Below are 27,547 nucleotides of genomic sequence, written 5' to 3'. Positions count from 1 at the left end.
AGGCACGCTGGGGTAGCTGGGGACCGTCAGCAGACAAGCTGCCCCCCCCCACTCCCCAAGGGGCTGGCTTGCAGTTCCTCCTCCTCCTCCTCCGGGCCGGGTCAGTCGGAGTCGCAGGCCTCTTGCCCGGTGGTGGCACTCACGGCCGAGGCCAGGCTGTCCTCCTGGCCCTTTAGCCGCTCACCTGGAAGGAAGACAGACAGACAGGCGGAAGTGAAGAAGTCCCCTGTGCTTTGGGCCGCCCCCCCCCCGCCCCGCACCCCAGGGGGGCCCTGCTCACGGATCAGCTCGGCGATGGCTCTCTGGGTCCTCTTTTCAAGTTTCTCCAGCTTCTTGGCCACGTCTCTCTTGAGGTCCCTGGAGCGGGGGAGGAGGGGGGTGGGCGGGATGAAGGCTTGCCTGGGGTGGCCCTGGGCGCCCTCGCTGCCTCTCTTTCCCTCTTGCTTCTGGCCCCTTGAGCCCGGCAGGGAGAAAGCGCACAGACCTGCCCTGCCTTGCCCGAGGGATTGAGGGGTCAACGCGTGCCGGCGTAGAGCTCCCTCCCCCCTCGGCGCAACCCCCGGGGCACTCGGGGGGGGGGGGGGGGTGACCTGCCCCTGATGGCGGCGGTGGGCCACCTTTTCCTCAGGCCACAGGCTCACTCCGGGGGACCCCCCCCCCCCCCGTGCACTCCGCCTGCTTGCCCGCCGCCCTGGAGTTCCCGGGGACGCGGGCCACAAGTGAAAGCACCCACAGCGCTGGGTCCAGAAGCGGGGTGCTCGCTCAGAATCGCAGGGAGGACGTGGCCCCCGGCCCTGACTCCAGGTGAGAGACACGTCGGCCTTCAGGCCCACAGCGCCCTCTGGGCTTGGAGAAGGACAAGTACTCCATTCCCATAGGAGGAAAAGAGACAGGACGCCCGGCCTGGGCTTGAACTCAGCACTCCCTGAGCTTCTATTTTGCTCGAGGCCAGCGGCTCGACCACTAGAGCCACAGCGCCACTTCCGGCCTTTTCGGTGTGTGCGGTGCTGAGGACTCGAACCCAGGGCTTCACGCGTGCTAGGCGGGCGCTCCTTCCCAGCCCCGGAAGGGGCTTCTTGGGAGGACCCACCGTACGCGGCTCCCCCTTCCCCGGCACCCGCTCATCGCTTGGTGGGTGTTTTGCTTGCTCGGCTCTTACTTCCGACTGCCCTGTCTAGTACAGTGTTCTGTCTGCCTTGTCACAGGCCCGGCCCGAGGCCTAGGCCCGGTGTAGCAACACTCACCAATCAGGTTTCCGGGGAGCCAGGTTGGCCAAGTCCTGGGGGGGGGGCGGGGGGGGGGGAGGGAGAAACACACCTGTCAGGGCCTAGAGAGCCCTGGCCCTGCGGGCAAGTATGGGGGTGAAAAGGGAACGATGGCATGGAAAGGAAGAGAATGGGGGGGGGGCGGGGGGCAGCAGGTGCGGGAGAGGAAAAGAGTCCGTGGGAGCACGGATAGCGCGGAGGTGGGGTAAGCCGGCCCCCCCAAAAACGCTCACCACTTCTTCAATGACAGGCTCGGGCTTGGCGGCCTCCAGCTGCTCCTTCACCTTTTCCTCCACTAGAGGGCGCAAGAGGAGCGCGGGATTGGGGGACGGGAGTCACTGAAGTGGGGGGTTACCCAGCCGCGGGACAGCAATGTGGGGGGGGGCGGGTACTGGTGGCCCAAACTCCGCCCTGGCACTGGTAAGAGCTGAGGTAGGAGGCGGGGGGTGGGGGTGGGTCCCCCGTAGTGGCCGAACGGAGGCCGGAAGGGCGGTCTACCTACCCGCAACAGGCTTGGCCTGGGGCACCCTTCTCTTCTTCAGATCCTCATCCTCCGGGACATAGTTGCGCAGCCTCAGTTCCCTGTGGGGCAGGTATGTGGGGGGGGGTGAGCGCCAACATTCCTCTCATCTCTTTCCCCGGCCACACCCCCACCCCCTTCCCAGGCTTCCCTTCCCTTCCAGGTGAGAGAGGGAACCTGCCTCACCTGCCATTAAACAGCTGGATTCACCGCCCCCCTCCCCAGCCCCCCAACACCCTGTCTACACTGTAGGAATGTGGGTCCTCAAAGCTGGGGGGGGGTGGTGGTGTCTGAGCACAGTCATTAGCATCCCTCTCTGCTGGATTATCTCCACTGACAGTGAGGGGAGCTGAGGTTGGGAGGGGGTCATGAGTCACCGGGCACCCCTGAGACCTCAAAGTGAGGTGTGATTCCCAGCACAGCCCCAGTTCTTGGCTGAGTCACTTCCTAAAGGGGGGGGGGGCGGAAAAAAAAGCCAGCCTGGGCAGCAAAGTCTGTGAGACTCTCATCTCCGACGAACCACGCAGAAAGAGCTGGGAGTGGAGCCGTGGTTCAAGGGGCTGGGCGCCGGCCTTGAACAAAAGAAGAACAGAGACGGCGTCCAGACAGGGTTCAAGCCCCAGGAGCAGCACACGCGTGCACACACGCGCGCGCGCACACACACACACACACACACACACACACACACACGGGCCTGGGTCTCAGGCTCTCTGGAAGGGGCGCGGCTGCCTCTAGCGAGTGGCGTGGGCGAGGATTTGGGGGGGAGGTGGTGGCATCTGGATCTGAGGCTATAATAACGGTCAGGCCCAAGACACAAGGCACCCCGGGCCCGCTCCACGCCTGCCCACAGGGGGTGGGGCTATAAAATATAATAAAACAACATATGGACATTATCTGTTTTTTTCATGTATATTGTCATATACTGTGTGATATAATATTAAGCATATTACATATGTTTACTATGAACTAATATGAACGTATAATAAGTACATTATATAATACAATAACTCAGGGTTATTCCACAGAGCAGCAAGGTTAAGATTTTCAGGGGGGGCTGGGGATATAGCCTAGTGGCAAGAGTGCCTGCCTCGGATACACGAGGCCCTAGGTTCGATTCCCCAGCACCACATATACAGAAAACGGCCAGAAGCGGCGCTGTGGCTCAAGTGGCAGAGTGCTAGCCTTGAGCGGGAAGAAGCCAGGGACAGTGCTCAGGCCCTGAGTCCAAGGCCCAGGACTGGCCAAAAAAAAAAAAAAAAAAAAAAAAAAAAAGATTTTCAGGGGGCACAGCAGCTTATTTTTATTTATTTATTTACTTTTGTCAGTTGTGGGGCTTGAGCTACGGGGGCCTGGTCAGTGCTCTGCCTCCTTGAGCCACCGTGCCACTCCTGGATTTCTGGCGCTAGGAGTCTCATGGAGTTTCCTGCCTGGGCTGGCTTTGAACCTCGATCCTCAGATCTCAGCCTCCTGAGTAGTTAGGACAGGCGTTGAGCCACCAACACCTGGCTTTGCTATGCTTATCATTAGCCCCCGGGGCGATGCCAGGTTTGGGGAGCAGTGGCAGTATAGCCTGGGTGAAGGAGGCCCCACTTCACACTTCACCCCCCTCCTGGAGTCGGTGCCTAAGGCTGCCCGCCCCCATCTAGGGAGTAAATGTCTGAGGTCACCGAGGCACAAGGTGAGAAAGCAGGGCATGACTTAGTGCAATGGCTTTTGTTCTTCACAGGGTGGGGACAGAAAAAAGAGGAAGAGAAACTGGGTGTGGGAAGAAAAATGCAGGGATTAGTGAGAAAAAAAAATGAGAGAAAAAAACAGCTCCAGGTACTGTGAGAAACAGGCGGGGGGCGGGGGGTGAGAGCAAGAAGCAAGCCACCGTATATATATATATATACACGAACACCGGGTCCCAATGATCCGAGACAGTCCACCGTGGGCCTCGGTTTGTGAGCGAGGGGGGCTCTGGGTGCGGTCCTTTTCTGTGTGTGCCACTGCCAGGGCTTGAGCTCACTGTGCTCTGTGCTCTCCCTCACTTGGCTCTTCTGCTCAGCGCTGGTCCTCTAGCATCTGAGCCATACCTTCACTTCTGGCTAAAGAAAGTAGCTAACTGTAAGTAAGAGTCTCTCGGTTTCGTCTGCCCAGGATGGCAGAATCTCAGTCTCTTGGGCAGCTGGGATGACAGGCGTGTTGAGCCGCCGGCGCCTGGCTCCACCGACATATTTGAAACGTCTATTTTGTTGGCCTTGGAGAAATGCCCAAACGAGGATTTCAAAGGCTATAAGCACAGAGACGGAATGGCAACAGGAACCTGCCCCTAGCACCTCTTTTCCGCTTGAACATCTGTCTCTATTAATGGGGTGGTAATTAAAATAATAATAATTTTTTAAAAAGCCAAGCAAGCTTCCTGCAATCTCATGGGGCTAGAGAGAAAACTGGGCCCCCACGTTAAGAGCAGAGGCGAGGCTGGAACCGACCACGCTTCCCACGGGCTGGAAACAGCAAGGACCTCGCAGCTGATGACTGGATTGCCCTTTGGGGCCGGGGTGATGTAACTGAGGCTCGTTACAGAAAGCTGCTCCTCCATCTGCCCCGCTGCCTGCCGGGGAGAGAATACATTCATTCTCTCGGGAGGAAAATAAAACTACCCAGAATCTCAAATTAGCTCCAGAATATTTCATAGGCAACATTTTGGATTCAAGCAAAACCAAGAAAAGGGGAGGGGACGGGGGGAAGAAAGAAAGAAAGTAGAAACACACTCATAGGAGATCCACACACGGGAATGATCAGAAATGAAATGTAAAAATCATTGCGATTCATAAAAGGAGACTGCAAGGATGAATTTCAGCCGAGGACTTAGAAACCATAAAAAAACTGGAAATTCTACAACTGAAGAATAGAACCAACCAGAATTTGAACTAAAGAAGGAATAGTGACTTTGAAGACATGCCAGGAAATCTCTAGACTGCGGCACAGGAGTAATTGGAAAATAGACGAGACATTTGTACATGAGAAAAAGGTCTACGGGCATCTAGGCAGAGTGTCAAATAGTAAGCGATGACTCAGTTTTTTACACAATGAAGAATCATGGAATTAATGAACTAGTTATCAAATGACAGACCAAAAGAAGAGTTATGCACTCCAAAGGAAAAGTCAAGAAGCATACATACTGCATGCCTATAATCCTAGCTGCTCTGGAGGTAGAGGCAGGAAGAGTTTGACTTCAAGGCCAGCTAGGGAAACGTTAGTAAGACTTATTTAAAACAACAACAACAACAACATACAATGGGCTGGGAATCTGGATTAGTGGTAGAGTGCTTGCCTAGCATGCATGAGGCCCTGGGTTCGATTCCTCCGCACCACATACACAGAAAAAGCCAGAAGTGAGTGACGCTGTGGCTCAAGTGGCAGAGTGCTAGTTGTGAGAAAAAAAAAAAATGAAAAGAAGCCAGGGACGAGAAAGAACTCAGGCCCTGAGTTCGAGCCCCAGGATTGGCAAAACAAAACAAAACAAAACCACACAAAACAGAAACAAGCAAACAAACATACAAGCCGAGCTCTAGTGGCTCACACCTGTCATCCTTGCTATGTTGGAGGCTGAGGTCTGAGGATTGTGGTTCAAAGCCAGGCTGGGTAAGAAAGCCCGTGAGACTCTTATCTCCAATGAACCAGCAGGAAACCGGAAGTGGAGCTGTGGCTCAAAGTGGAGCTCAGAGACAGCACCCAGGCCCTGAGTTCAAGTCTCATGGCCAACAAAAACAACACCTAAGAAGGGCTGAGGGGAGATCACTTTCTTAGCGTCGTGTATTGGTCTCTGTATTTAACCCCGAGGACTAGGAAGGGAAGAATAGGAAGCAGAGAAGGGGGGTGGGGGGAGGGAAAAGCAGGCACAAAGATGGAAAGAAACGAAAGGAAGGAAGGATGGAAGGCTGGCCAACCTAGACACGTCACTGCCAAACTAAAAATGAACAGCCGAGAGGAAGACAGGAAAGACACTCAGCCTTCAAAGAAGAAACAGAAACCTACAGACTTCTTGACTGAAAATATGGGGACCACAAGACAATGGAGCGTCAGGAAGGGTGGTTCGTGCCTGCGATCTCAGCACTGAGAGGCTGAGGCAGGAGGATTGCCAGGTTGAGGGCGTCCTGGGCTGCAGAGGGGCAGGGGGAGGCCTTGTCTCAAAAACAAACAAATGACGGTGGAACGTCGTCTTAGGACGGGTGGGACGAAGTCACACCAGGATCCCAAATCTAGCTAAACGTAGGGCCTTCAAAATCTAGTTTAAAAACAAACAAACAAACAAAATCAAATTTCTAAATCTAGTTGAGAAGAGCCCTCCTGCCTTCCTCTCTCCCTGCCGTCTTTCCAGTCACCATTAGCTTAGTATCGGTTACTGGGGGGGGGGGGGGGGGTGTTGGGGTTGTTCTGGAAACCAGGCCAGCCAAGTCTTAGCTTATCTCACTTCGTCTCTGCGGCTCTTGCTCTTCGGATCCGGGTGTTGGCAGCTGACCTGGGCCAAACATGGACCCAAGGAGAAAACCAGATGGCTGCCCCCCCCCGCCGCCCCCCCACCACTCCCCGGGCCTGTTTTCATACATTCACACTTCCTGTCTTCCCCCTGGGCATTAAAATGTCTTCTTCCTTCAAAGTCCTGCAGCCAAGCCACAGATCCTGACAGAGGGGCAGCAAGAAGACTAAACGGGGCCCCGCTGGCCGCCCTGGTCCCTCTTGGCTCTCCAGCACCCCTGGGTCAGAGTTAAGTGTGCGGCTCTAGAGATCAGTAACAGACGTCGGAGGAACTAGGAATTGAATGCAAGGCCTCATGCTTGCTGGTCAAACGCTCTTGTCAGTTGAGCGGCATTGTCCCTGGTCATTTTTTAACTTTAGTTTTCCGGCTAGGGTCGCCAAGCCTTGTTGCCCTGGCCTGCCTTAGGCTTGCAAACCTCCTACTTCTGCCTCTAGAGCGGCTTGGGATGCTAGACATGAACCACTGACACCTGACCTATTTGTTGAGATGTCATTTTGTGCGGGGGGTGGGGGGGCTGGCTTCCAACTGTAATCCTCCCCCATCGATTAGCCTGGAGTAGCTGGCATTAAAAGGAAGAGCCACTGTGCCTAGCCCTGAAGCCTTTCATAAGGATAAAAAAAAAAAGCTCCCAGAAAACATCCCCTTTCTCCCCCCTCACCCACTCCCTCCTAATCCTGTAAGCTTTAGGCTCCACACACCCGAGACCCAATATGAATGAACAACAAGGCCTCGCTGGCCTGCTTGGCCGAGGGCCAAACCCTAGAGAACCATGAAAACAAAGGGAGAGACAAGGATCTCAAGCATTGGCTCCAGAGGCCAATCTGGTGGTTTTTCTTCAAAGACTTGCTGGTGTTCAAACCCCTTGACCCAGTAATCCCACTCTGGGGAGATTACTCAGTGGAAATAGTAACAAAACAACCAGGGGCAAAACAAGACGTCCCGCATGCAAATGTGCTGCCATGCAAATGGTTCTGGCCCAGTAAGGAGAAACAGCTGTAGAAGCAGCAGCGGCCATCCCCCCCCCCCCCCCCGCCCGCCCATAGAGCTGGCTACCAGCACCCCCTCCCAGAGCCCGGGACCCAGAACAGGACAGGACAGCGCAATCACAGAACCTGGCTATAAAGGCATCCCCCCCCCCCCCAAAAAAAAAAGAAAATCAGTGCAGGTTACAGTACAAGGTCAGGAGAGAATACAGACGCTGGAAAGAGGCCATGGAGGGATGTTTTTGTTTGGTGGTTGCTTAATATTTTCCTTTAGGACATTAAATGGCTGGCTTAGCAGCCAAGGAGCATTCTTACAGAGCTCAGTAGTGCCCTGGCTTGCAGGCAGAGGTTACGACTCATTTATTTAGCTGTCTCCGGCTGCTCTGACTACGTTTGGGAGAGGGGACAGATGAAGGGCAACAAAAGCTCTCTCCTTGCCAGACATGGTGTTGTTTACCTGTAACCCCAGCACGAATAATAATAAAGATGGAACCTCACCGTGACACATGGATTGTAGTTCACCCAGCTGCGTCCGCTCCAAGGTCCAGAAAAGGTCCTTGAGGATGGCTGATGCATTCATTCACGCATTCATTCATTCATTCACAAGGGTTTCATTCTACCACTAGAGGCACAGTCCCACTTTTGGCTTTTTGGTGGTTCATTGGAGATTAAAAAAACAAAAAAAAACAAAAACACAAAACTCAAGGACTTTCCTGTCCAGGATGGCTTTGAACCTTGATCCTCATATCTCAGCCTCCTGAGCCACTGGTGTCCAGCTCAGCTTAGTATCCTTATCTCTGGCTGGGGCCAAGAGGGCCTAGGGGACAGAGGCCGCAGAACCTTCTCACTGGAGGGCAGCATCAAGGGTCAGGAGGCACCAGCGGGTGTCTGGAGCCGAATCACGGATCGCGCCCGGCAGGAAGGGCCTCATTTCCCCCATCGGTAGCAGGGCATAGATCGGGACCTGGGCGGGGCTCGGCTCCCCACCTTTTTTTTTTTTTTTGGCTGGGTGAGATCAGCTAAGTAGCTTTGCCCGCCTGCTATGTGGTTTCCTTGCCCAAATGCCACGCCGAGCCCGGGGCGGGCGTGGTTTCAAGAGGCGGCTTTGAGAGCACCCCAAGATCGTGACAACATAAGATATCCTGACCTTCCCCGCCCCCCCCCCCCACACACACACGGAAAGGGCCCAGCTGCGCCCCCACCCTTCTCCCACACAGCAGGACATGTTCCGGGGGCTGTCACATGGTGAGTCAGCTTCCGCCATCTTCCTGCAACCAGCCCTTTCTCCGTCCATCCATCCTCCCGAATTCCCGGGGCCTTCACTGAGGAACAGGGTCAAGGAAGACTTGGGTGCTGCTGCTGCTGCTGCTGCTGTTTCGGGGCCCCGGGGCCCAGCCCCACCCACTGGAGAGAGCGTGGGCTTTCCCGAGGCTGAAGCAGGGCTGAGCTGAGCTGGGAAGTGGATGAGGGAGAGCCGCCCTGCCGGCCGCTACTCGGGTGGGGGCAGCGGGTGCTGAGCCGAGCTGACGTCATGGATCTGCGACACCATGCGGGGGGGGGGGGGGGGGGCGCCCTTGCCCATTTGCCCAGGTTGCAAGGGCTTGGCTGCACTGGGCCAGAGCTGGGCCGGGGCTGGGGACCGTGACTCGTCACCCGCGGAGGGACGCGGTATGGAGGGAGAACGGGTTTTTCCGAAGTCTCCAGAAGCAAGGCTAGTGGCCCATTTTTTCCCCCTCTCATGCTTGGTAAGCAGGTGCTCTACCACTTGAGCCGAGCTATTCTCTCCGCCCCCCTCCCCCCAGTTTTTTTTTTTTCAGATAAGGTCTTACACACACACACCCCAGTCACCCAGAGGCCGCCTCCAATCACAATCCTTTCCCTCTGAGCCCTCCTGGCAGAGGTGGGATCATAAGCCCGGGAGACCACATCTGGCTGATGGGCTGGCTGAGGGTCTCGCCGTTTTCCTTGGGTTTCTCCTCAGACTGGGATCTGCCCCCATGTTCCCCTCTGGGATCACAGATAGGAGCCACCCTGCGCCGCTTGAGTTATTGTGTGTGTGTGTGTGTGTTAGGAGACACTTGTGGAATGAACCACTGCCCTTGACAGTTAACCCAATGCCTCGGGGACCGTGAGGGGCTAGGGCTGGTGACACCCCTGTCCAGGCATTTTAATAATCACGTGGCAAACCTCCCATCACCCTTCCTATGCGGGGGGGGGGGGGGTGAGCCGCGTCTCCCTCTTCCCCTCCCCCGCTGGTCCCTCCAAAAAGGCGAGGTCTCCAGGAAACTATCAGGAAGCAACGGAGGGCTTTAAGAAAAAAAAAGCCAGGGCAGCTGGCAAGGATGCCCCTTTCCGTGTGCCGGCTTGCCAGGACACCTCCCGCTTTATCTAGGCGGTAAGTGGGGGGGCCTGGGGGGAGGGGAACTGCCTTGGGGGGGGGGGTGAGTCACCAAGGTCGCTGCCCAGGCACAGCTAACCACAGAAGGTTAGCTAGGACAAAGAAGCCACAGCCCAGAGGACAAGCAGGGACCCCCTTTTTGGGGGGGTGGGGGGGTGTGCATCCTTCCTTTCATAGACCTGAGTAAAGCAACCTGCTGGGGCTTTCTCTTCCCCAATGGGGAACCTAGTTTTATAGAGGTGGGGTAAGATTTATGCTAGGACAGAATTTTTTTAATGTTAATTCTCAAAAGGAATTTAATGGGGGGAAACAGTCGGGGGGTTTCGAACTCAGGCTCTGTCTGCCGCACGCACGGCCACACAATCCAGCACTTTTTATTTCTCTGGCTAAGAGTCTAGTACCGCTGCCTGGGGGTCAGCCCAACTTCTTTTTGTTTCAATTTTTATTTTCTGTTGGGTCATGGGGCCTGGGTGCTGTCTGGGAACTTTGTTGCTCAAGGCTTTACCCCTTTTGAGCCACAGCTCCACTTGCGCTTTTCTGGTGGTTCGTTGGAGATGGAGAGTCTCGTGGGCTTCCTACCCGGGCTGGCTTTGAACCTTGATCCTGAGATCTCAGCCTCCTGAGCAATTAGGTGCCGGTGGTGCCCGGCTTCCTTTAGTCTTTTGTTAACAATAATACCACGTATCACAGAGCACGCGTTTTCCCCAATTGCGTTTCCTCCCTGCCGCCCGAGCCCTGACCTGCTACCGCGGCGTCCCCCAACTCCACGCACATTCTCATGTCCCCTGCTCCCCTCCCCCTGAACGGTGTCCCCCCACCATAGGGCAGCCAGCCAGCGACGTCCGTGCTTCCCGGCTCAATTGCACACATCACCCTTTGGGTGGTTTCTCAGTTTGATATTCTAGGCTCTCCTGCCTCGGGCCAGTCCTGGGCCCTGCTTTCCCCCTTCACTCCTGCGGTCTCGCCCGCCCGCCGTAAACCAACGACAACAACAACAACAAAAGGAATGGCCAGGCGCTGGTGGCGCACCCCTGTAAACCCTAGCTAGTCAGGAGGCTGAGATCTGAGGATCGAGGTTCAAAGCCAGCCTTGAGCAGGGAAGGCCAGGAGACGCTTATGTCCAATGAACCTAAAAACAGGAAGTGGAGCTGTGGCTCAAAGAGGTAGAGCAGGAGCCTTGAGCAAAAAGGAGCTCGGGGGACAGCCCCCCGCCCCAGACCCTGAGTTCAAGCCCCATGACTGACCCCTATCCCCACGCCCCCCCCCAAAAAAGAAAGAATTGGGACTTGACTTTGTGGGTGATACAGAACATACATAAAAGGCTGCTGGAAAAAAGAAGTGATGTAAGGTAAGAAAGCAAGATGCCGGCAGCCAAAAACCAGAGACTAAACAGGATGCAGGAAGGCGCTGTCTACTGGGGAGGGCTGAGGATTGATTTTTTTTTTTTTTCAGCAGGGCAGAACACAGCCCTGGGTGGGGGGTGGGGGCCGGGGCGGCGCCCTGGGACCTGCACCAGGGGAAACTACCTGTGCTTCTCGCCTTCCTCCTCCTCTTCTCTGAGCTGCTTGGTCTTTGGTTCCCCATCTTCCTTGTCCTGCAATGAAAGGGAGAAAGCCGCCTGCTCAGATGACATTCCTTGTAGGCCATGCCGCTGGGGGGGGGGAGGGGGGCGCGTAGGGAAGATCAGGACAGCTCAGCACCCCCCCTCCCCCGCACACATCTTGGCCCAGCTGTTGGGGGGGACAGGGACCCGCATGGATCTGGATGGAACTACCTGCTGAGCTGGGGAAGACTGGGCAGAGTGGCCGCCAGCAGCCACAGCAGGCTGAGAACTTGCCTCCTGCCTTCCTTTCCAAGACATTTTGTCTGAGACTGGGACTCGAACTTGCTACCTGACACTTCTGCTCACTGGCTAGCAGCGTACCAACGAGTCATGCCTCCAACCCCTCCAAAATCCTGCTTTGGTTCGCTTTAGGAGCAATCTGACTCAAATGAGGGCTGGTAGGGCACAAGCCTTGAGCACAAAAGCTCGGGGACAGTGTCCAGGCCCAGAGTTCAAGCCCCAGGACTGCCAACAATAAAATAAAAGCCCGTGGTCACACAGGGACATCTGGACATGGATGGAAGGCTGGGAGCACGGCATGCCAAGACCGGCCCCTCTAGGTGCAAAGCTTATATTCTGTCGTCAGCATTGACTAGCCTTTGATTCTTGCTGGACTGATGATGTTCTGAGAAGATGCCTCAAACGTTCCTTCCACCGGAAGCCTGGGTGATGGCTATTAGGATATCTGGAGCTGACATTAAATTCTAAATCAAAAGGCTGCTTAGGAGCTGGGAATGTGGCTTAGCGGTAGAGTGTTCGCCTAGCATGCATGGAGCCCTGGGTTCGATTCCTCAGTACCACAGACACAGAAAAAGCCAGAAGTGGTGCTGTGGCTCAAGTGGTAGAGCGCTAGCCTTGAGCAAAAGAAGCTCAGGGATAGCGCCCAGGCCCTGAGTTCAAGCCCCAGGATTGGCAATAAAAAAAAAAAGAAAAAGCTGCTTAAGACTAGCTCTGACAACCGCTTTCTCAAGGGGAGCACTCGCTTCAGAATCCCCTCCCTGACAGTGTTGACTGGGGAGACGGCGAGGTCCAGGGCCACTCAACTTGCAGGGAGACTAGATGGTCCAACACGGGCTGGAGCCTGGCCCAGAGAATCCTTCACGAAGCCGCTCCTGTCCTCTGCCAACCGGGGGCGGCTGTCCCACGGGGACGAGGCAGCCGGAAACAAAAATAACTGACACCAGTAAGTGGAACTTGACCACGCTTCCTAACGAGTGACCCACAAGAGAGCAATCGGCGCGGCCCGTGGGGGTGGGGGGGTGGGGGCGGGGCAGGCAGGAGCGGGGAAGGGCATTCCTGGGAGGGCACAGCGTAAGTCAAGATCGAGTGTGGTTGGGGTAGAGCCGTAGGAGGAAGGGAAAGGGGAAAGCGGGTGGCAGGTGGAGGCCGGGTAGGCAGGTGGAGGGAAACTGAGGCCAGCCCACCCCCGGCAGGAGAGGGTGAGACTCAGCCGGAAGGATCAGACTCCAGGAGAAGTGTGTTGCCAACACATGTCCCTTCCCATAATACTCAGCGAGCTCCGCCCCAGCCCCCCCCCCCCCCCGCCGCCCCCTCCTGGGGCGCCCCCCCCCCCGGGTGCCAAGTTATTCATTACTAAGTGAGAAAACACCCAAGTATCTGAATGACATTTAAAATTCACTCACAGCCTGTCTGGCGGGTTAGGAGTTGGCCTGGCTTTACAGACGGCCCAAGGTGAAGTAAGACCCCACTGGGGTGCTGGGCAGAGCCCCGATAAACCGGAGGAGGGGGGGCGGGGCCGGGGCTCCAAACAGACGGGCGCCGAGGTACACGCCAAGCCTTTTGGTTAGAATGCGACCCCCAGATCTCAGGAGGCTGAGACGTAAGGGTTGTGGTTCAAAGCCAGCCAGGGCAGGAAAGTTTGTGAGACTCTTTATCTCCAATGGAACCACCGGAAAACCAAACGTGGAGCGGTGGCTCCAAGGGGTGGAGCGCTTAGACTTGAGAAGAAAAAAAAAAAAAGCTCAGGGACAGTGCCTAGGCTCTGAGTTCAAGCCCCAGGACTGACCACACACACACACCACGCACACACACACACACTCATGAAGACAATCACTTTTAGTCAGTCCTGGCTTAGGTCTCATAAAGCATGACCCCCCCCCGCCTGCCCCCCCCGCTCCCCCCACCCGCAGCGGAAGCCCACCTTAGCCTAAGACACCGAAAGAGCGCAAAATTCAAAGAGTCCCGGGGCTGTCCGTCTGAAGTCCCCAACACAACCCTTGGGGAAGCCTGGGAAATGACAAGGCAGGGAAAAAGGACAAGGGCTGCTGCCCAAGGTCACAGAACCTGTCCGTGGTAGGTAGCTAGGGGTCCGGATCAGGGTCTCGCCTCTCCCAGCCCTGAGCTTTTGCCAAGGAGCTGAGAGACGGCCGATAAAAAAGTGCCTTGAGTTTCTAAAACCGGCTCTGACCTTAGCCACCTTTCCTGTTGCTGGGCACGTTCAGGTTGTCACATGAGCCGCTGGGCCCGGCTGGTGTCTGGGAGGAGAGCAGGCGGGGAGAAGCCTAGTGCCCACAGACCCAGGGACCCAGGGACACTTGGATGTCCTAACACTTTCTTTCTTTCGGTCAGTCTTGGGGCTTGAACTCTGGACCTAGGTGCTGCCCTGAAGCCATTGTACTCAAGGCTGGCGCTCGACCACCTTTGAGCCACAGCTCTACTTCTGGTTTTCTGGTGGTTCCTTGGAGATAACGAGTCTCACAGACTTTCCAGTCTGGGCTTTGAACTGAGATCAATCCTAGCTACTTCCTGAGTAGCTAGGATGACGGGGCGTGAGCCACCGGTGCTGGCTTCCACCCTAACGCTCTTTAATCCAGCTGTGACTCAACTTGGCCCTCCCCAACCTCCCTTTTCTCCCTCCTTCTTCATCTTACCCGCTATCCCTTCATGCCTTTTCCTCCTCCCATCTCAGGGTCCTCACAATCAAGTCTTCAATCTCCCCCTTTCCCCCGCTTCCCCCTCCGCAGGACTCTCTAGTTTAGACCATTTTTCCCTTTTGCCACCCCATCTCTAATAACGCTCTGGGAACTTGTGTTCTGGGGCAGGTGCGCTTGTAGATGGAGGGAGGGCTTGAAAGGAAGGGACAGGAAGGAGCCCAAAGACTCAGCGCTTAGGACACCGGGGGGGGGGGGGTCCTCCTTCCAGAAGAGACAAAGGGAGGTAAAGAGAGAGACGTTCTACCTACCGATGCAGTGCTGTCTGCCCTTAGCTTAGAACTTTCCAGAGGCAGCTGAAGACCCCAAAGGACCTTGAGGTCCACATGGACAGCTTCTCTGTCTATATCATGAGAATTAATCTTTCGTGGGATGATCAAAAGAGGTAAGGCCTCAAAAACCCTGGGGTCTAGAGGGGGGAAAAGCTTGAGACGTCCCAGATCTGACTCGAGCCCTGAGTGAAGGGTGGAATCAGAAATCAGAGCTGGGGGGCTGGGGATATGGCCTAGTGGCGAGAGAGCTCGCCTCGTATACATGAGGCCCTGGGTTCGATTCCCCAGCACCACATATACAGAAAACGGCCAGAAGTGGCGCTGTGGCTCAAGTGGCAGAGTGCTAGCCTTGAGCAAAAAGAAGCCAGGGACAGTGCTCAGGCCCTGAGTCCAAGGCCCAGGACTGGCCAAAAAAAACAAAACAAAACAAAGAAATCAGAGCTGGGCGCCAATGGCTCTCACCTGTAAACCTAGCTACAGGAGGCTGAGATCTGGGGATCATGGTTCAAAACCAGCCCAGGCAGGAAAGTCCGCGAGACTCTTACCTCTGATTAATTACCAAAGAGACAGAAGTGGCGCTGTGGGCTCAAGTGGTAGAGAGCCAGCTTCGAGCACAAAGGCTCAGAGACAGCGCCCGGGCTCTGAGTTCAAGCCTAGGACTGGCACACACACACACCCACACACACACACACACACAGAAAAAAAGAAAGTTCCTTCACTTCACCCAGTTCCCCATGCTGGAGTGGAGGGACTTCCTGTCCGGGGCAGCGGCCCTGGGAGCTGCGTTCCAAGGGCATTTAGGGGGCAGGTGATGCAGCCACCCCAACTCTGACTCAACCTCGATGACGGAAGGATAAGCTCTGGGCGGAATGAGAAACACTTCCAGCTCTCTGTGGCTCAGAGACTGGCAGAAGGGGGTTGGGGGCGGGGGTGTGTGTGTGTGTGTGTGTGTGTGTGTGTGTGTGTGTGTGTGTGTGTGTGTTAAGGAGGCCCTCACTTTCCCAGGCAGGACTGAGGTCCTATCAGGTTATGGGGGGTCCCAGCCTGCCACCTGCTGCTAGAATCTCCTGGCTTGAGCTGCCACTCCGCCTGTCCGTCGAGTTATGGGGTCTTCTTACGCACACCAGGCAGACACTACACTGCGAGCTGAACACGGGAAAGCCAGGAGGGCTCGGCTCGTCCGGGCTGCGTGCCCACGGCGCAGGGTTCTACCCATCCTCCTGGCCTCAGTTTCCTCATCTACGGAGACCAGGGCGATCAGCTGCCTCTCCGAGGCATTAGAAGACTCATGTTCAATGTGCTTGTTGTGGGTCAAGGCCTCTCTCTCGGCAAGGGAGCGTAACCGGCGAAAGGTGGGGACCACCTGACCCCAGAGGCTGGGGAGGACGGACAGCAGGCGCTCCCTTGAGGCCGGTGGAGAGAGGAAGGCCGAAGCAGGGCTGGGAGGCTGGAGATAAGGCCTGAGATAAGAAGGGCCGGAACTGGGTCGGGCAGTGGGGCACAGGATGTAGGCTGTGGGTGAAGACAAGGAGGAGCCAGCCGGGACTGAGGCTGGGCCAGTGACTCACGGGGAGAACAACGCAGGCGCCTTTGACAGAAGGGTGCCGACGCTCAAGGGGCCGAGGGAGGGTGCGGCCGCTTATGGGCACGCGGGGGCTGAGGTTGGAGGCCTCTAGGCGTGCCCAAGGGGAGGCTGGTGCAGACAGAGATGAGGACAAAGACGGGGGGGGGGGGTGCCTGTCACGAGAGAGATTGTATACACCTGAGGCGTGAAGGGGAGAGAAGACTTTATCTGGGGTATCCTTCAACTGGTAGAGCGACCTGGTCAAGCAAGTGCAAGACCCTGAGTCCAAACCCAAGTACCACCAAAGGAAAAACAGCCCCAAGGCTTGGGTGTTTTTCTGCACCACAGCCAGAGAAGTATGACCCTAGGCATTCCTGAGCCAAATGAGACAAACAAGGAATGGGGAGGGCAGCAAAGACTTGAAATGCCATGCGGTCCACAGCGAGAACTAGATCCAGCAGCCGGGAGCAGGTGGAGAGCAGCCTCTCTCAAATCAGGATCTTCCCCGGCAGGAACTGGGAACGTGTATGGCCTGGTGCCCGTGGTGCGGCCCCTCACCTCCTGTCTTCTGGTGTTCACTGGGGATGAGAGTCTCACAGGCTTTTCTGCCCTGACGGGCTCTGAACCACGCAATCTTCAGACCTCAGCCTCCCGAGTAGCTAGGATGACAAGCGTGAGCCACCAGTTCCCTGGGAACCCTAGCTTTGTTATTGTTGTCAGCGCTGGGGCTTGAACTTAAAACAAACATGTAGGCCGAGAATGTGGCTTAGTGGCAGAGAGCTTGCCTTGCATACATGAAGCCCTGGGTTCGATTCCTCAGCACCACACGCACGGAAAAAGACAGAAGTGGTGCTGGGGCTCAAGTGATAGAGCCTTGAACAAAAGAAGCTCAGGGACAGCGCCCAGGCCCTGAGTGCAAGTCCCAGGACTGGTAGAAATGAACAACACAGAGTTGGACCCCTGATAGCAGCAAATCCTTTCCCCCCAAGTCTGGAAAGCAATACTCTTTTTTGCTCCAGGATAGCACTCTACCACTTGAGCCACAGCGCCACCTCCGGCTTTCTCTGTATAGGTGGTGTTGAGGGCTCGAACCCAGGGCTTCATGCATGCTAGGCAAGCACTCTACCACTAGGCCACATTCCCAGCCCAGCAATAGGGTCTTCTTTACAAGAGACCATTTCCAGGCAAGTCAGAGGCTTAACAGGGTGTGGCTGAAGTTCCTTGGAGAATAAAGAGTATTTCAACCTCTGATCAGCTGCTTTCCCCAGTGTCACAGCCTCGAGGATAAGAAAGGCTAAGAAGAACCAAATTTAACTACAAGCCAGAACTGGCACATTTATTTGTGGAGGATAAAGAATATTGCTTAAACAAGGGCCTGTAATCCTCACCTCCACATGCTCTTCCTTGAGAAGCAAAGCGAGGTGGGGGAGGGGGGGCCCTTCCTGGGGCTTGAACTGCGCTGTCCCTGAGCCTTTGTACTCTAGGCTAGCGCTCTACCGCTTTGAGCCACAGCTTCCTTTCCGGTTCTCTGATGGCTCATTGGAGATAAAAAGAGTCTTACACACTTTTCCTGCCCAGGCTGGCTTTGAATCTGCATCCTCAGATCTCAGCCCTCCTGAGAGCAGCTAGGATGACAGGCGGGAGCCGCTGGCCCCCGCGGCTTGAAGCGGAGTTTTGATCCATGCTCTCAGCTGAAAGGCGGGGAGGCAAGCCGCATGAACGGGACCGGGGTTCTGGGCACTGCCCACTGCGGGATCATGGGCAAGCTGGGTTAGTTCCTTCCCAGTGGCATTCCCTGGAGTCACTTTCCCCCAAAAGGTCACATGACAGATCCCTGCTCCTCCCACCACCCCCCAATTCAGGCCTCAATCCCCTCAACTCAGAGCAGCCGTCTATGGCACCGTTGAGAAGATCTAGCCTTTGCCACGGGGCGGACCACACAGATCACAAGGCCCGCAAGCCTTGCCAGCGCGTGCAGAGCCAGAGAAGTGGAGAGGGCCTCGAGACCAAGCCCCTCCTCTGCCCTCCATTCATCCCCTTTACGTCTCCTGTCCCTTGGCAGGGTCAGGCTTAGAACTGGGTGCGGGGGAGCTCATGCCTTTGATCCAAGCTATTCAAGGCTTTGAGATCTCAGGAACGTGGTTCAAAGCCAGCCTGGGCAGGAAAAGGTTTGTGAAACTCTTGCGCCCAGGCCCTGAGTTCCGGCCACGGTACCAGATCACACACACACACACACACACACACACACACACACACACACACACACACACACAGTGGGGTGCATACAACCACCATGGGGTTCACAAGCTCCCACGTTCACGCAGGCCCTACACATACGTGTCACCGCGCACTCTGCTGCAAGTCCGTGTAGGATGCTGACAGCACTCGCCCCCGCCCACCCCCCACCAGGTCCACCGTGTCAAGCACAGCAGCATGTAATAACCTGGGAGATCACAGAGCTCCTCTCCCTGACCTCATTCCCAGGCTCAAGGCACAGTGGCCCTCCACAGTGAGTGACGGTAACGACAGCCCCCCCCGGGGCCAGCAAGGGTGACCCCGACATTCACTCACCCTGGTCCCTCAGGGGAAGAGACCTGCCTGAGTGATTGCTCCCAGACCCCAGGGCAGGAAAGCCAGGCCCAGGTGTTAAATGCAGGTGCATTTCTGTAGATAGGTTACTGTGTCTGCGGGGGGGGGGGGGGGGGGGGGGGGGGGGGAGGGTCATTTTTTTTTTTTTCAGCCAGCCAGGCACTGGCTGTAAAAAGCTCTGGGGACAGAGGTTGTCCTTGAAAGGGCGAATCGCAGCTCTGATCTTACGCAGCTCCGATCTTGCTCCGATCTTACACGGAGGGAGCAGGTCAAAACAGCCCTGGGGTGGAGATTTCATTCCCGCAGGCCTTCATCGCCACGGCAACTGTTTCCTCTTGGAATTCCTTCAGGAGGACAAGCTGTTGCTTCCCTCTGAAAGAAAACTGGGCAGAAGCTGGGGCTCTGGGGTCAAAGCTAAAAGCCCTGGAGGAAGCGGGCTGAGCTCTGCGATGGGGGTCTCCCAGCTCGCTGATTCCCCTACACAGCCCCTCCGGCTTAAGGGAGGGGATCGGGTACAGTGCGTGTGTGGGAGGGGGGGTGTGGGTTAGGGGTGCTGGGGGAGGGGTGGATGCGGGAGGTGCCGCGTTGGGTAGGAAGCTGTGGGTGGGCAGTCCCCGTGGCGGGGCTGGGAGAGCATGGTGTGGAGAGGGCAGGTATGGGGAGGGTGTGACTGAAAGGGAACCAGGAGACCCATCTTGGGGGGGGGGGGCGGGGAGGGGGGAAGCGATCTTACCCAAACCCACGCCTAAGTCCTCAGCTGGCTCCGTAGCCTTTTTCTCTACCCTCCCTACCCCCTGCCCACTCCACTCCCGCCCCTCTGGGCATTCTTTCTGCCCCCCCTGGAACAATCCGGCTTGTAATGCCCATCTCTGGATTTTGGCATCTCACCTCCTCCCCCGCACCCTTGCCTCAAATCTGCCTGGCTGGGGGCGGTGGTGCAAACCCCTCCCCCCCTCCCCCCCTCCCCCCTCAATTCCCCGAGGTGGGGAGGCCATCTTGTTCCCGCACCCCAGGGGGCTGCTGGCACACATCTGGTGGATGTTGTGAGAAGGAGCAGTGTCTGCTGCAGGGAAAAGAGGCGTCCTGCATCCAGGTAGAGGATGTCATAGGGTGGTCAGATTCTCACAACGGCAAAAGTCGGGGTCACCTTTGGGCTCCCACGTCCAGGCTGGGGACCAGGACCGGAACAGAGAGTCGGGGGAAGGCCAGAGAAGGACTGCAAATTGGCCTCCGGAAGATTCTGAGACCCTCATTCTCTTCATCTGTGGTTCACACAGATGCCTGTTGCGTGAAGACCCTCAGAAGGGGTGACTCCATTCCAAGTTTCAAATGGCTTCTCAATGGGTTTCTGCCCTGGGGCCCCCAAATCTGCCTCTAAGATCTCAGGGTCTGAGAGCCCGGGAAGAGAAGACTAGCCTTAGCAAGAATGGAGACTACACCGGATCTTGACTGGGGCTCTTCCCTCCCTTCTTTTTTCTTGGCAGTACCAGGCTTTGAACGTAGGACTTTCTGCTTAATGTAACACTTTGCCCTAAAAAGAGCCTGGGCTACGGATGTGCAGGGCCAGGGTCCAGGAAGACGACCTTTGTTTCCTTCAGAACCATGGCCAGCTCCGCCCACTGTCACCAGGCAGGGAGGGCTTGGGGCCCACCCAGACCTCCCCAAGTTTTGAAGGATGAGGCAGCGTCTCGCGACTGTAAAGGGGCCCGTTTTGTGGAACACCTCACAGGCAGCGTCTTTCTCTGTCTCGCAGCTGGAGGAGGCTTCCAGGGCCCGCAGAGGGAGTTGAGGTTTAAGCCAGATCTGCCCAGTTCTCCCTACTCCCTGACGCAATACTCTCCCACTATACATACAGCAGAGGCCTGTGCTACCCGGCACTCGAAGGTAAATCTGTAGTGGAAGGAGGCCCCTTCCTGAACGCAACTTATCCTCAAGCACGTGGGGGCACGGGGTAGAGAGGGAGGATCCCGAGACCAGATCCTTCGGGCAATCTACAGGCGGAAGACACTAAAGGCATCACTGCCGAAGGCTCCTTGGAGGCGATCTAGGATTCCTGGTCTATTAGATGGGGGTGAAGCAGAGTGTACCTCAAAGGGCAGGTGAGGGAGATCCTTCCCCACATAGCTATGAAAATGTTGAGCCAGCAGACCTGCAAGATGCTGTCAACTCGACACGGTGACGGGCCACCTCCCGATCTGACTTTGCAGCCCCGCTCTTGAGCATGGGGATGTGGCCACAAAGGGAGAGGGGCAAGCTCTGGAGGCACAAGCAGGCCGAGGGCCCGTCTGACTGTCGGCTGACACGCCGGGCTGCTCTCCCCGCTGCTCCTTCCCTCCTCCAGCGCGCAGTCGCTGGCTCCCCCCTCGGCACCTCCGGAGCAAAGTCCTTGCGGGCTGCTTCTACCGTGGAGCGCGGGACTGTCCATCCGCATTTCCTGAGTGTGCACACGGAGGCTGCGGCACTCAACGCTGCACGGGCACACGCACAAGGCATAGCCGGGTGCGGCTGGCTCACGCCCGTCATCCGAGCTACTCGGGAGGCTGAGCTCTGAGGATCACAGTTCAAAGCCAGCCTGGGCAGGAAAGTCTAAGAGACTCATCTCCAATCAACCACCAAAAACAAAACAACAACAACAACAAACAAACACCAACCAGAAGTGGGGCTCTGTGGCTAAAGTGATAGGGTACTAGCCATGAGCAAAAGCAGCTCAGGGACAGTGCCCCAGGCTGAGTTCAAGCCCAGAATTCAGCATAAAAAAATGAAAGAGCTGTAATACTAGCTACTCAGGAGGCTGAGAGCTGAAGTTCAGAAAGCCAGGCCCCTGGGCAAAAAAAAAAGAAAAAGCCAAAGAGACTCTTAACTCCAGTTAAGCAGCAAAAAAGCTAGAAATAGAGATGTGACTCGAGAGGTAGAAGACCAGGTGCCTTGAGCTTACAAAGCTAAAGGACAGCTTAAACGCTGAGTTCAAGCCCCAGTACGGGCACCAACAAACCAGACAGAAACAAACAGGGGTGATAAGGAAGAGTCCAGGGACTCTCAGCTTACTTTGAAAGATAACATGGCAACAGTGCCACCACCTGTAATCCTGTCTCTTTACCTGCCTCCGTCCCAGAACTGATCTGTCAACGATGCCGCTGGGTGATGGGTTTTTGCAGCAGTAGGGGTGGGCCAGTCAGGGTTGGAGGGTGGAGAAGGTAAAAAAAAAAAAAAAAAGGGCCCACCTCTGGAGGTGCCTAGCAAAACCAATGAACTCAATGAAGGCTCGGCCACTGAGTGCTGGGGGGGGGGGGGGCATGACAGCCTGGTACAGACCCCACAGGCCAACAGTGTTCAACCCTGGACTTTGCTGTCACAAAGACTTACCCCTGCCCCCCACAGAGAGGAGACACTAGGGATCTTATCTGCCCACACTTCCGCCCTGGGCTACCCACTGACCCATGGAAGCCAGGAGCCACTGGAGGCTACAAAATTAACTGAGTAACTCACGACCCTTACTTATCTTGCTCCTAGCCACTCACCCTGATTAAAAAAAAAAGTCATTCCATCCAAAGGGAAAAGGAGGTGGGGGGGGTAGGGGGGAGCGGGGGAAATCACTCAAGAGCTGTTGAGGAGTCGCAGACACCAATATAATCCCAGCCCTCGAGGAGATGATGGACATCAAGAAGGATCGTGGCTCCAGGCATCTCAATAGATAATTATCATGCGTGCCTGTAATTCCAAGTACGCAGGAGACGTAGGTAGGTGATCCAGGTTCTAGGCCAGCCCAGACAAAACTATGAGACCTTATCTGAAAAGTAAAGTAAAGCAAAAGGGGTAGAGGTGTGACTCTGGTGGTACAGAGTGCCTGCCTGGGCAAGCAGGAGGCCTGGAGATCAAGTTCCAGTATTGTCAGGGAAACTAAACCACTTACACCAGAAACCCCTGTTTCAAAGCAGGGCATGGGGGCTGGGAAGGTGGCCTAGTGGTAGAGCGCTTGCCTAGCATGCATGAAGCCCTGGGTTTGATTCCTCAGCACCACAGGAAAAGCCAGAAGTGGGGCTGTGGCTCAAGTGGTAGAGTGCGAGCCTTGAGCAAAAGGAAGCCAGGGGCAGTGAGTTCAAACCCCAGGACTGGCAAAAAAGAAAAGGGGGGGGGTGGGGAGGCATGGTACCGTATGCCCATAGTCCCAACATTAGGGAGGCTCGTGGTGTATCATCTTGACTATGAGTATGGCCTCAGCTACAAAGACAAAGCACAAGAACAAAATCAGAAACAGATAAAAATGTACCTCATCAAAATTAAAACAAGCTGGGCGCTGGTGGTTTATACCTGTAATCCCAGCGACTCCAGCAAGGGCAGCATGAAGCAGAGGTGTGGCTCAAGTGGGAGAGGATTAAACTTGAGTGGAAAAGCACAGGGACAGGACTGGGAATGTGGCTCAGTGGTAGAGTGCTTCTCTACCATGCATAAAGCTCTGGGTATGATTCCTCAGTACCAGTGGCTCTGTGGCTCAAGTGATAAGAGCTAGCCTTGAGCAAAAAGCTCAGAGATAGTGCCCAGGCCCTGAGTTCAAGCCCCAAGACCAAGACACACACACACACACACACACACACACACACACACACACACACACAGAGTATCAGACAGAGAAGGAGAAAGAGACCTAGTGGTCATGGTTGTATGCATTGTACATATATTTAGTGAAACGGAGTAATCCTTAGAAATGCCAAGTTTAATGTTCTATATATTTTACCTCACCTTAAAAAAGTGTGGAAGGCTGATAGAAATGAGGGGGTGCACAGATACTGAAAAAGCGGGCCATCTTCACCAGTGGAAGAAAGGCGAAATAGGCTCCACAAGAGAGACAAAAACGTCACTAGACATACAGGTATCTAACACTTGGGCCTCGTATTCCTTTTCCATACTGATGTTCCCCGGATGAAGATGGGAATATCATTAAAGCAAAAATGTACTCAATACACCTTACATAGTGAGTGTCACAGATAAGAGGCCATTCTATTTTAAACGTGCTCAGAACCCTTCTATTCGCCCACTGTTGGGACAAAGCCCGACTGTGTATTTGTTGGGCGGTTTCAGAGCATTTGCAAATACATGGATCTAGAAAGGAGTGTAGCAGGCAGGTTCATGGTGGCCTAGGTCTATAATCCCAGGAAGGGTAGTGAGCTTCTTTCCTCACGGGACCTGGCTGAGCAGGAGACGTTGCTATGGCTGCACAAAGCTAACCAGGAAATGATCCTGGTTCAGGGTTTCTCAAGCCACTGTCAGCCAGCACCTCGGCAACCACTTCAAGGTTGTGCGCAAGTGTTACCACACATTTCTCTCTCAACCTCTACCGCTGCTGGCCTGGTCCTGGTCAGGTGACTGTGGGCAAATAACCACCAGTGACTGGCCTGGGTGCTTCTATCTATAAGCCAACAGAAAAACCTTAGCCCCGCCTTCTTATCAGGGCTGTTATCAACGAGACCAGATAAGATAATCCTGGCTGGTGATAGTTACTCAGTTAACTCTGAAAATGCTTGTCTTTAATAAAGAAAAATAAACATTTGAGTTATTGAGAGTAATTGGGGCTCCATCTCCCTTTCTTCCTGCCCTCCCTTCCAGAAAGCCGGGCTACATCTAACGTAAGACACACTTGATTACAAAACACTAGAGGGTGTGCTTAAGGTCACTGAATTATGCATGAAGGTACATTTTACCCCACATCTGAAATATACTGGGAAGGAAAAAAAAAAAAAAGCCCTACTTCCAATTCATTAAGAATTCCTCTTTTTAAGAAAAATTAGCTGGAGGTGCAGCTCAAGTGGCAGAGTGCCAGTGGAGAAAGCTCAAGGTCTTGAGTTCAAATCCTAGTGCTGAGAGGAAAAAAAAAGAAAACTGAGTTTTGTTTTTCTTTTCTTTTTTTTTTTTCCCCCAGTCCTGGGGCTTGGACTCAGGGCCTGAGCACTGTCCCTGGCTTCTTCCCGCTCAAGGCTAGCACTCTGCCACTTGAGCCACAGCGCCACTTCTGGCCGTTTTCTGTATATGTGGTGCTGGGGAATCGAACCTAGGGCCTCGTGTATCCGAGGCAGGCACTCTTGCCACTAGGCTATATCCCCAGCCCCAAGAATTCCTCTTTTTAAGCCAGGCTCTGGTGGCTCATGCCTGTAATTCTAGCTACTTAAGAGGCTGAGATCTGAGGATTGTGGTTCAAAGCCTGCCCAGGCAGGAAAAGTCTGTGAGACTCCTATCTCCAACGAACCTCCAGAAAACAGGAAGTAGAGCTGTGGCTCAAAGTGGTAGAGCACCAGCTTGAGCAGAAAACCGCAGGGACAGAGTAGAAAAGCTCAGGCCACATGCCCTGAGTTCAAGCCTACACCACACACACACACACACACACACACACACACACACACACACTTCCTTTTTTTTAAGGTTAGTTCTCCTAAGAGCCTGGCATATCTCCTTCCAGGGGCAATGGCTCAGAGGATAGTATTTTACTTCCTTGTTTTCAAACCCAATCCCAATAATCTGAGCCTTAAATACATGCAAGTAATTCCAAGGGACTACTAGCTACTGTTTAAAAGGCAGAGCCTGAGCTTTCTTGAGCCAGGCAGTTTGGGGGGGCAAATGTAGGATAGATTCACTCCAGAGGATGTCAACCAGAGAGAGCCCATGTGGCCAGCTTTATCTTTCCCCCACTATGCAAGACAGCTATGCAGAAAAACTGAGGACAGCCGGTGGCTCACGCCTGTCATCCTAGCTACTCAGGAGGCTGAGATCTGCGAATGGAGGTTCAAAGCCAGCCAGGGCAGGAAAGTCCATGGGACTCTCATCTCCAATGAACCACCAGGAAAACGGGAGTGGTGCTGTGGAGCCCTAGCCTTGAGCTGAAGAGCTCAGGGACAACACACACAAGCCCAGAGTTCAGGCCCCATGACTGACCAAGATAAATAAAGAAAGAAAATAAGAAGACAGAATGAAAAACTGAGGGCAACCTGAGATTGACCAGCCTTGCTGGGTTTGGGGGGGTGGGGGGGGAGTTGGCAGGTCTAGACTTTTTTTTTTTTTGGTACTGGGTATAGCGAAGGACACAGTTCTTGGACCTGAAACAACAAAACCTCCACCCTCTGTGGTCTCTAGAGCCCTTTCATACATATTATTTTATTGGATCCCAAAATAACGGTGAAAATGGATGTGTAGGAGTTGTTATTCCCCGATGGAGGAATGAAGAAACTTCCGGTTCTCAGCTGGAAGGCGTGGCTCGTCCGTTTTAGCAAGTGCAAAGCCCAGAGTTTCAAGCCCAAGTCTAATCCCCACCCCAAGTTAAAGTTGAGAGAGAGAGAGGAGAGAGAGAGAGAGAGAGAGAGAGAGAGAGAGAGAGAGAGAGATGAGAGAGAGAGAGAGAGAGAAACCAAGGGGGCTGGGAATGTTGCTTGGTGGTACAGTGCTCGCCTAGCATGCATGAAGCCCTGGGTTCCATTCCTCAGCAGCACATACAAAGAAAAAAAGCCGAACGTGGCGCTGCGGCTCAAGGGGTAGAGTGCTAGCCTTGAGCAAAAGGAAGCCAGGGAGGGACAGTGCTCAGGCCCTGAGTTCAAGACCCAGGATCGAAAGGAAAAAAAAAAAAAAGAAAAGAAAAGAAAAAGAAACCAGGGCTTAGGGATGTGAAGCAATTTGTCCCAAGTCCCACATGAAGTGACGGGGCCGAGATGTGACCACAGGTAGTGACAACCTGAAAATCCTCCTTTCCTCTCCGTCACTTTGGACAAATGCATCGTGATGGAAAACGAAAGATTAGGGGGGAAAAAATCAGCACGTGCCCTTCCACTCCCGAGAAGCAAGCAGTCAGGAAAAGAAAGAAGCGCCCTTTCCTTTCCCTGTAGTCCATCCTGACATTTGTCATTTGGGGGGCTGTCGCCTCCAACACGTCGGTGCCCCCAGGCCAGTCACGTGCGAGATGCCCAACGCACGCTGGCAGATAGGAAAAAATTAAAAACCTGAAAATCTAACTTTTTTTTTCCCCCCTTGGGGGCGGAGGGCAGGAGGCACCGGGAAAACGGAAACGAATCTCGCCTACCCCAACAAGCATCCAAAAAAACACACGAGCGGCGGCGGAGCTGAACACGCAAGCACACAGCGACGCCGGCCCGTGCGCATGCGCATTTTCCCGCCTCAGCGCGGGGGAAAGGTCCCACAATGTCGCTCTACGCATGCCCCCGCATTGCTTTACGCATGCGCACTTACGCGGATGGATTCCCCCCCCCTTCATCTCCAGCCTTCACGCCCTGACCCCCCTGAGGCGCGCGGGCCCCGCCTCGCCGGCGTCCCTCACCTCCACACTGCTCACCTTACGCCCCGTTTTCTCCCGTAGAGCTCTCAGCCGTTCTTTCCTCCGGAGCGCTTCTTCCTCTAGGCGGCCTACACCCGCCGGGGCAGCCGCCATCTTGCCTGCTACACCTTTTTTTTTTTCCTTTTCCCGGGTTTCTTATTGCGCACGCGCAGGGGGAGAGGGGCGGGAAGAGAAGTCTCATAGCCAATCCAAAGAGAGCGGGGGGGCCTGGTAAGCCAATCAGTGATGACTTGCTGTAGGAAGGCCCGCCCCTTCGCTCTGTGCCGCCTCGCTGCGCGCTCGTGCGACGGCTGTGAAACCCAGCCCTTGGAGAAGCGCCTGACAGGCAGGAGGACTGCGAGTTCGAGGCCCGCCAGGGCTGACCTAGCGCGTTCCCAGCTGCAGAGTGAGACCTCGTTTTGTTTCTGCCTTCCCTCGCTCCCCACCCCCGTGTTCACCTGAAGTCTCCCACCCCCCCCCCACCCGTCCCCATCCCTGTCTGGGGGGGCTCCTCAGATTTCACCTCACCAGGCCCCAAACTAAAACCTGAGCCCGTCTGGGTCACGTTTAGC

General features: G+C 55.1%; 1 protein-coding gene across 1 annotated transcript; it reads right to left on the bottom strand.

The window, feature by feature from the left end:
• Nucleotides 1-27,271, bottom strand: LOC125342295 (coiled-coil domain-containing protein 12). The gene is made up of 7 exons (XM_048334420.1): nucleotides 26,994-27,271; nucleotides 11,215-11,282; nucleotides 1,768-1,847; nucleotides 1,499-1,560; nucleotides 1,245-1,279; nucleotides 281-357; nucleotides 1-184 (listed from the first exon to the last, which is right to left on the bottom strand). The coding sequence occupies exons 1-7, from the start codon at nucleotides 27,087-27,089 to the stop codon at nucleotides 102-104; spliced, it is 501 nt and encodes a 166-aa protein (XP_048190377.1). The 5' UTR covers nucleotides 27,090-27,271; the 3' UTR covers nucleotides 1-101.
• Nucleotides 27,272-27,547: the final 276 nt, after the last annotated feature.

The sequence above is a fragment of the Perognathus longimembris genome, chromosome 26 (genome assembly GCF_023159225.1).
Source record: "Perognathus longimembris pacificus isolate PPM17 chromosome 26, ASM2315922v1, whole genome shotgun sequence".
Lineage (NCBI taxonomy): Eukaryota > Metazoa > Chordata > Mammalia > Rodentia > Heteromyidae > Perognathus > Perognathus longimembris.
The sequence above is the reverse complement of the archived record's forward strand: the minus strand, read 5'-3'. Positions and strand labels throughout refer to the sequence as shown.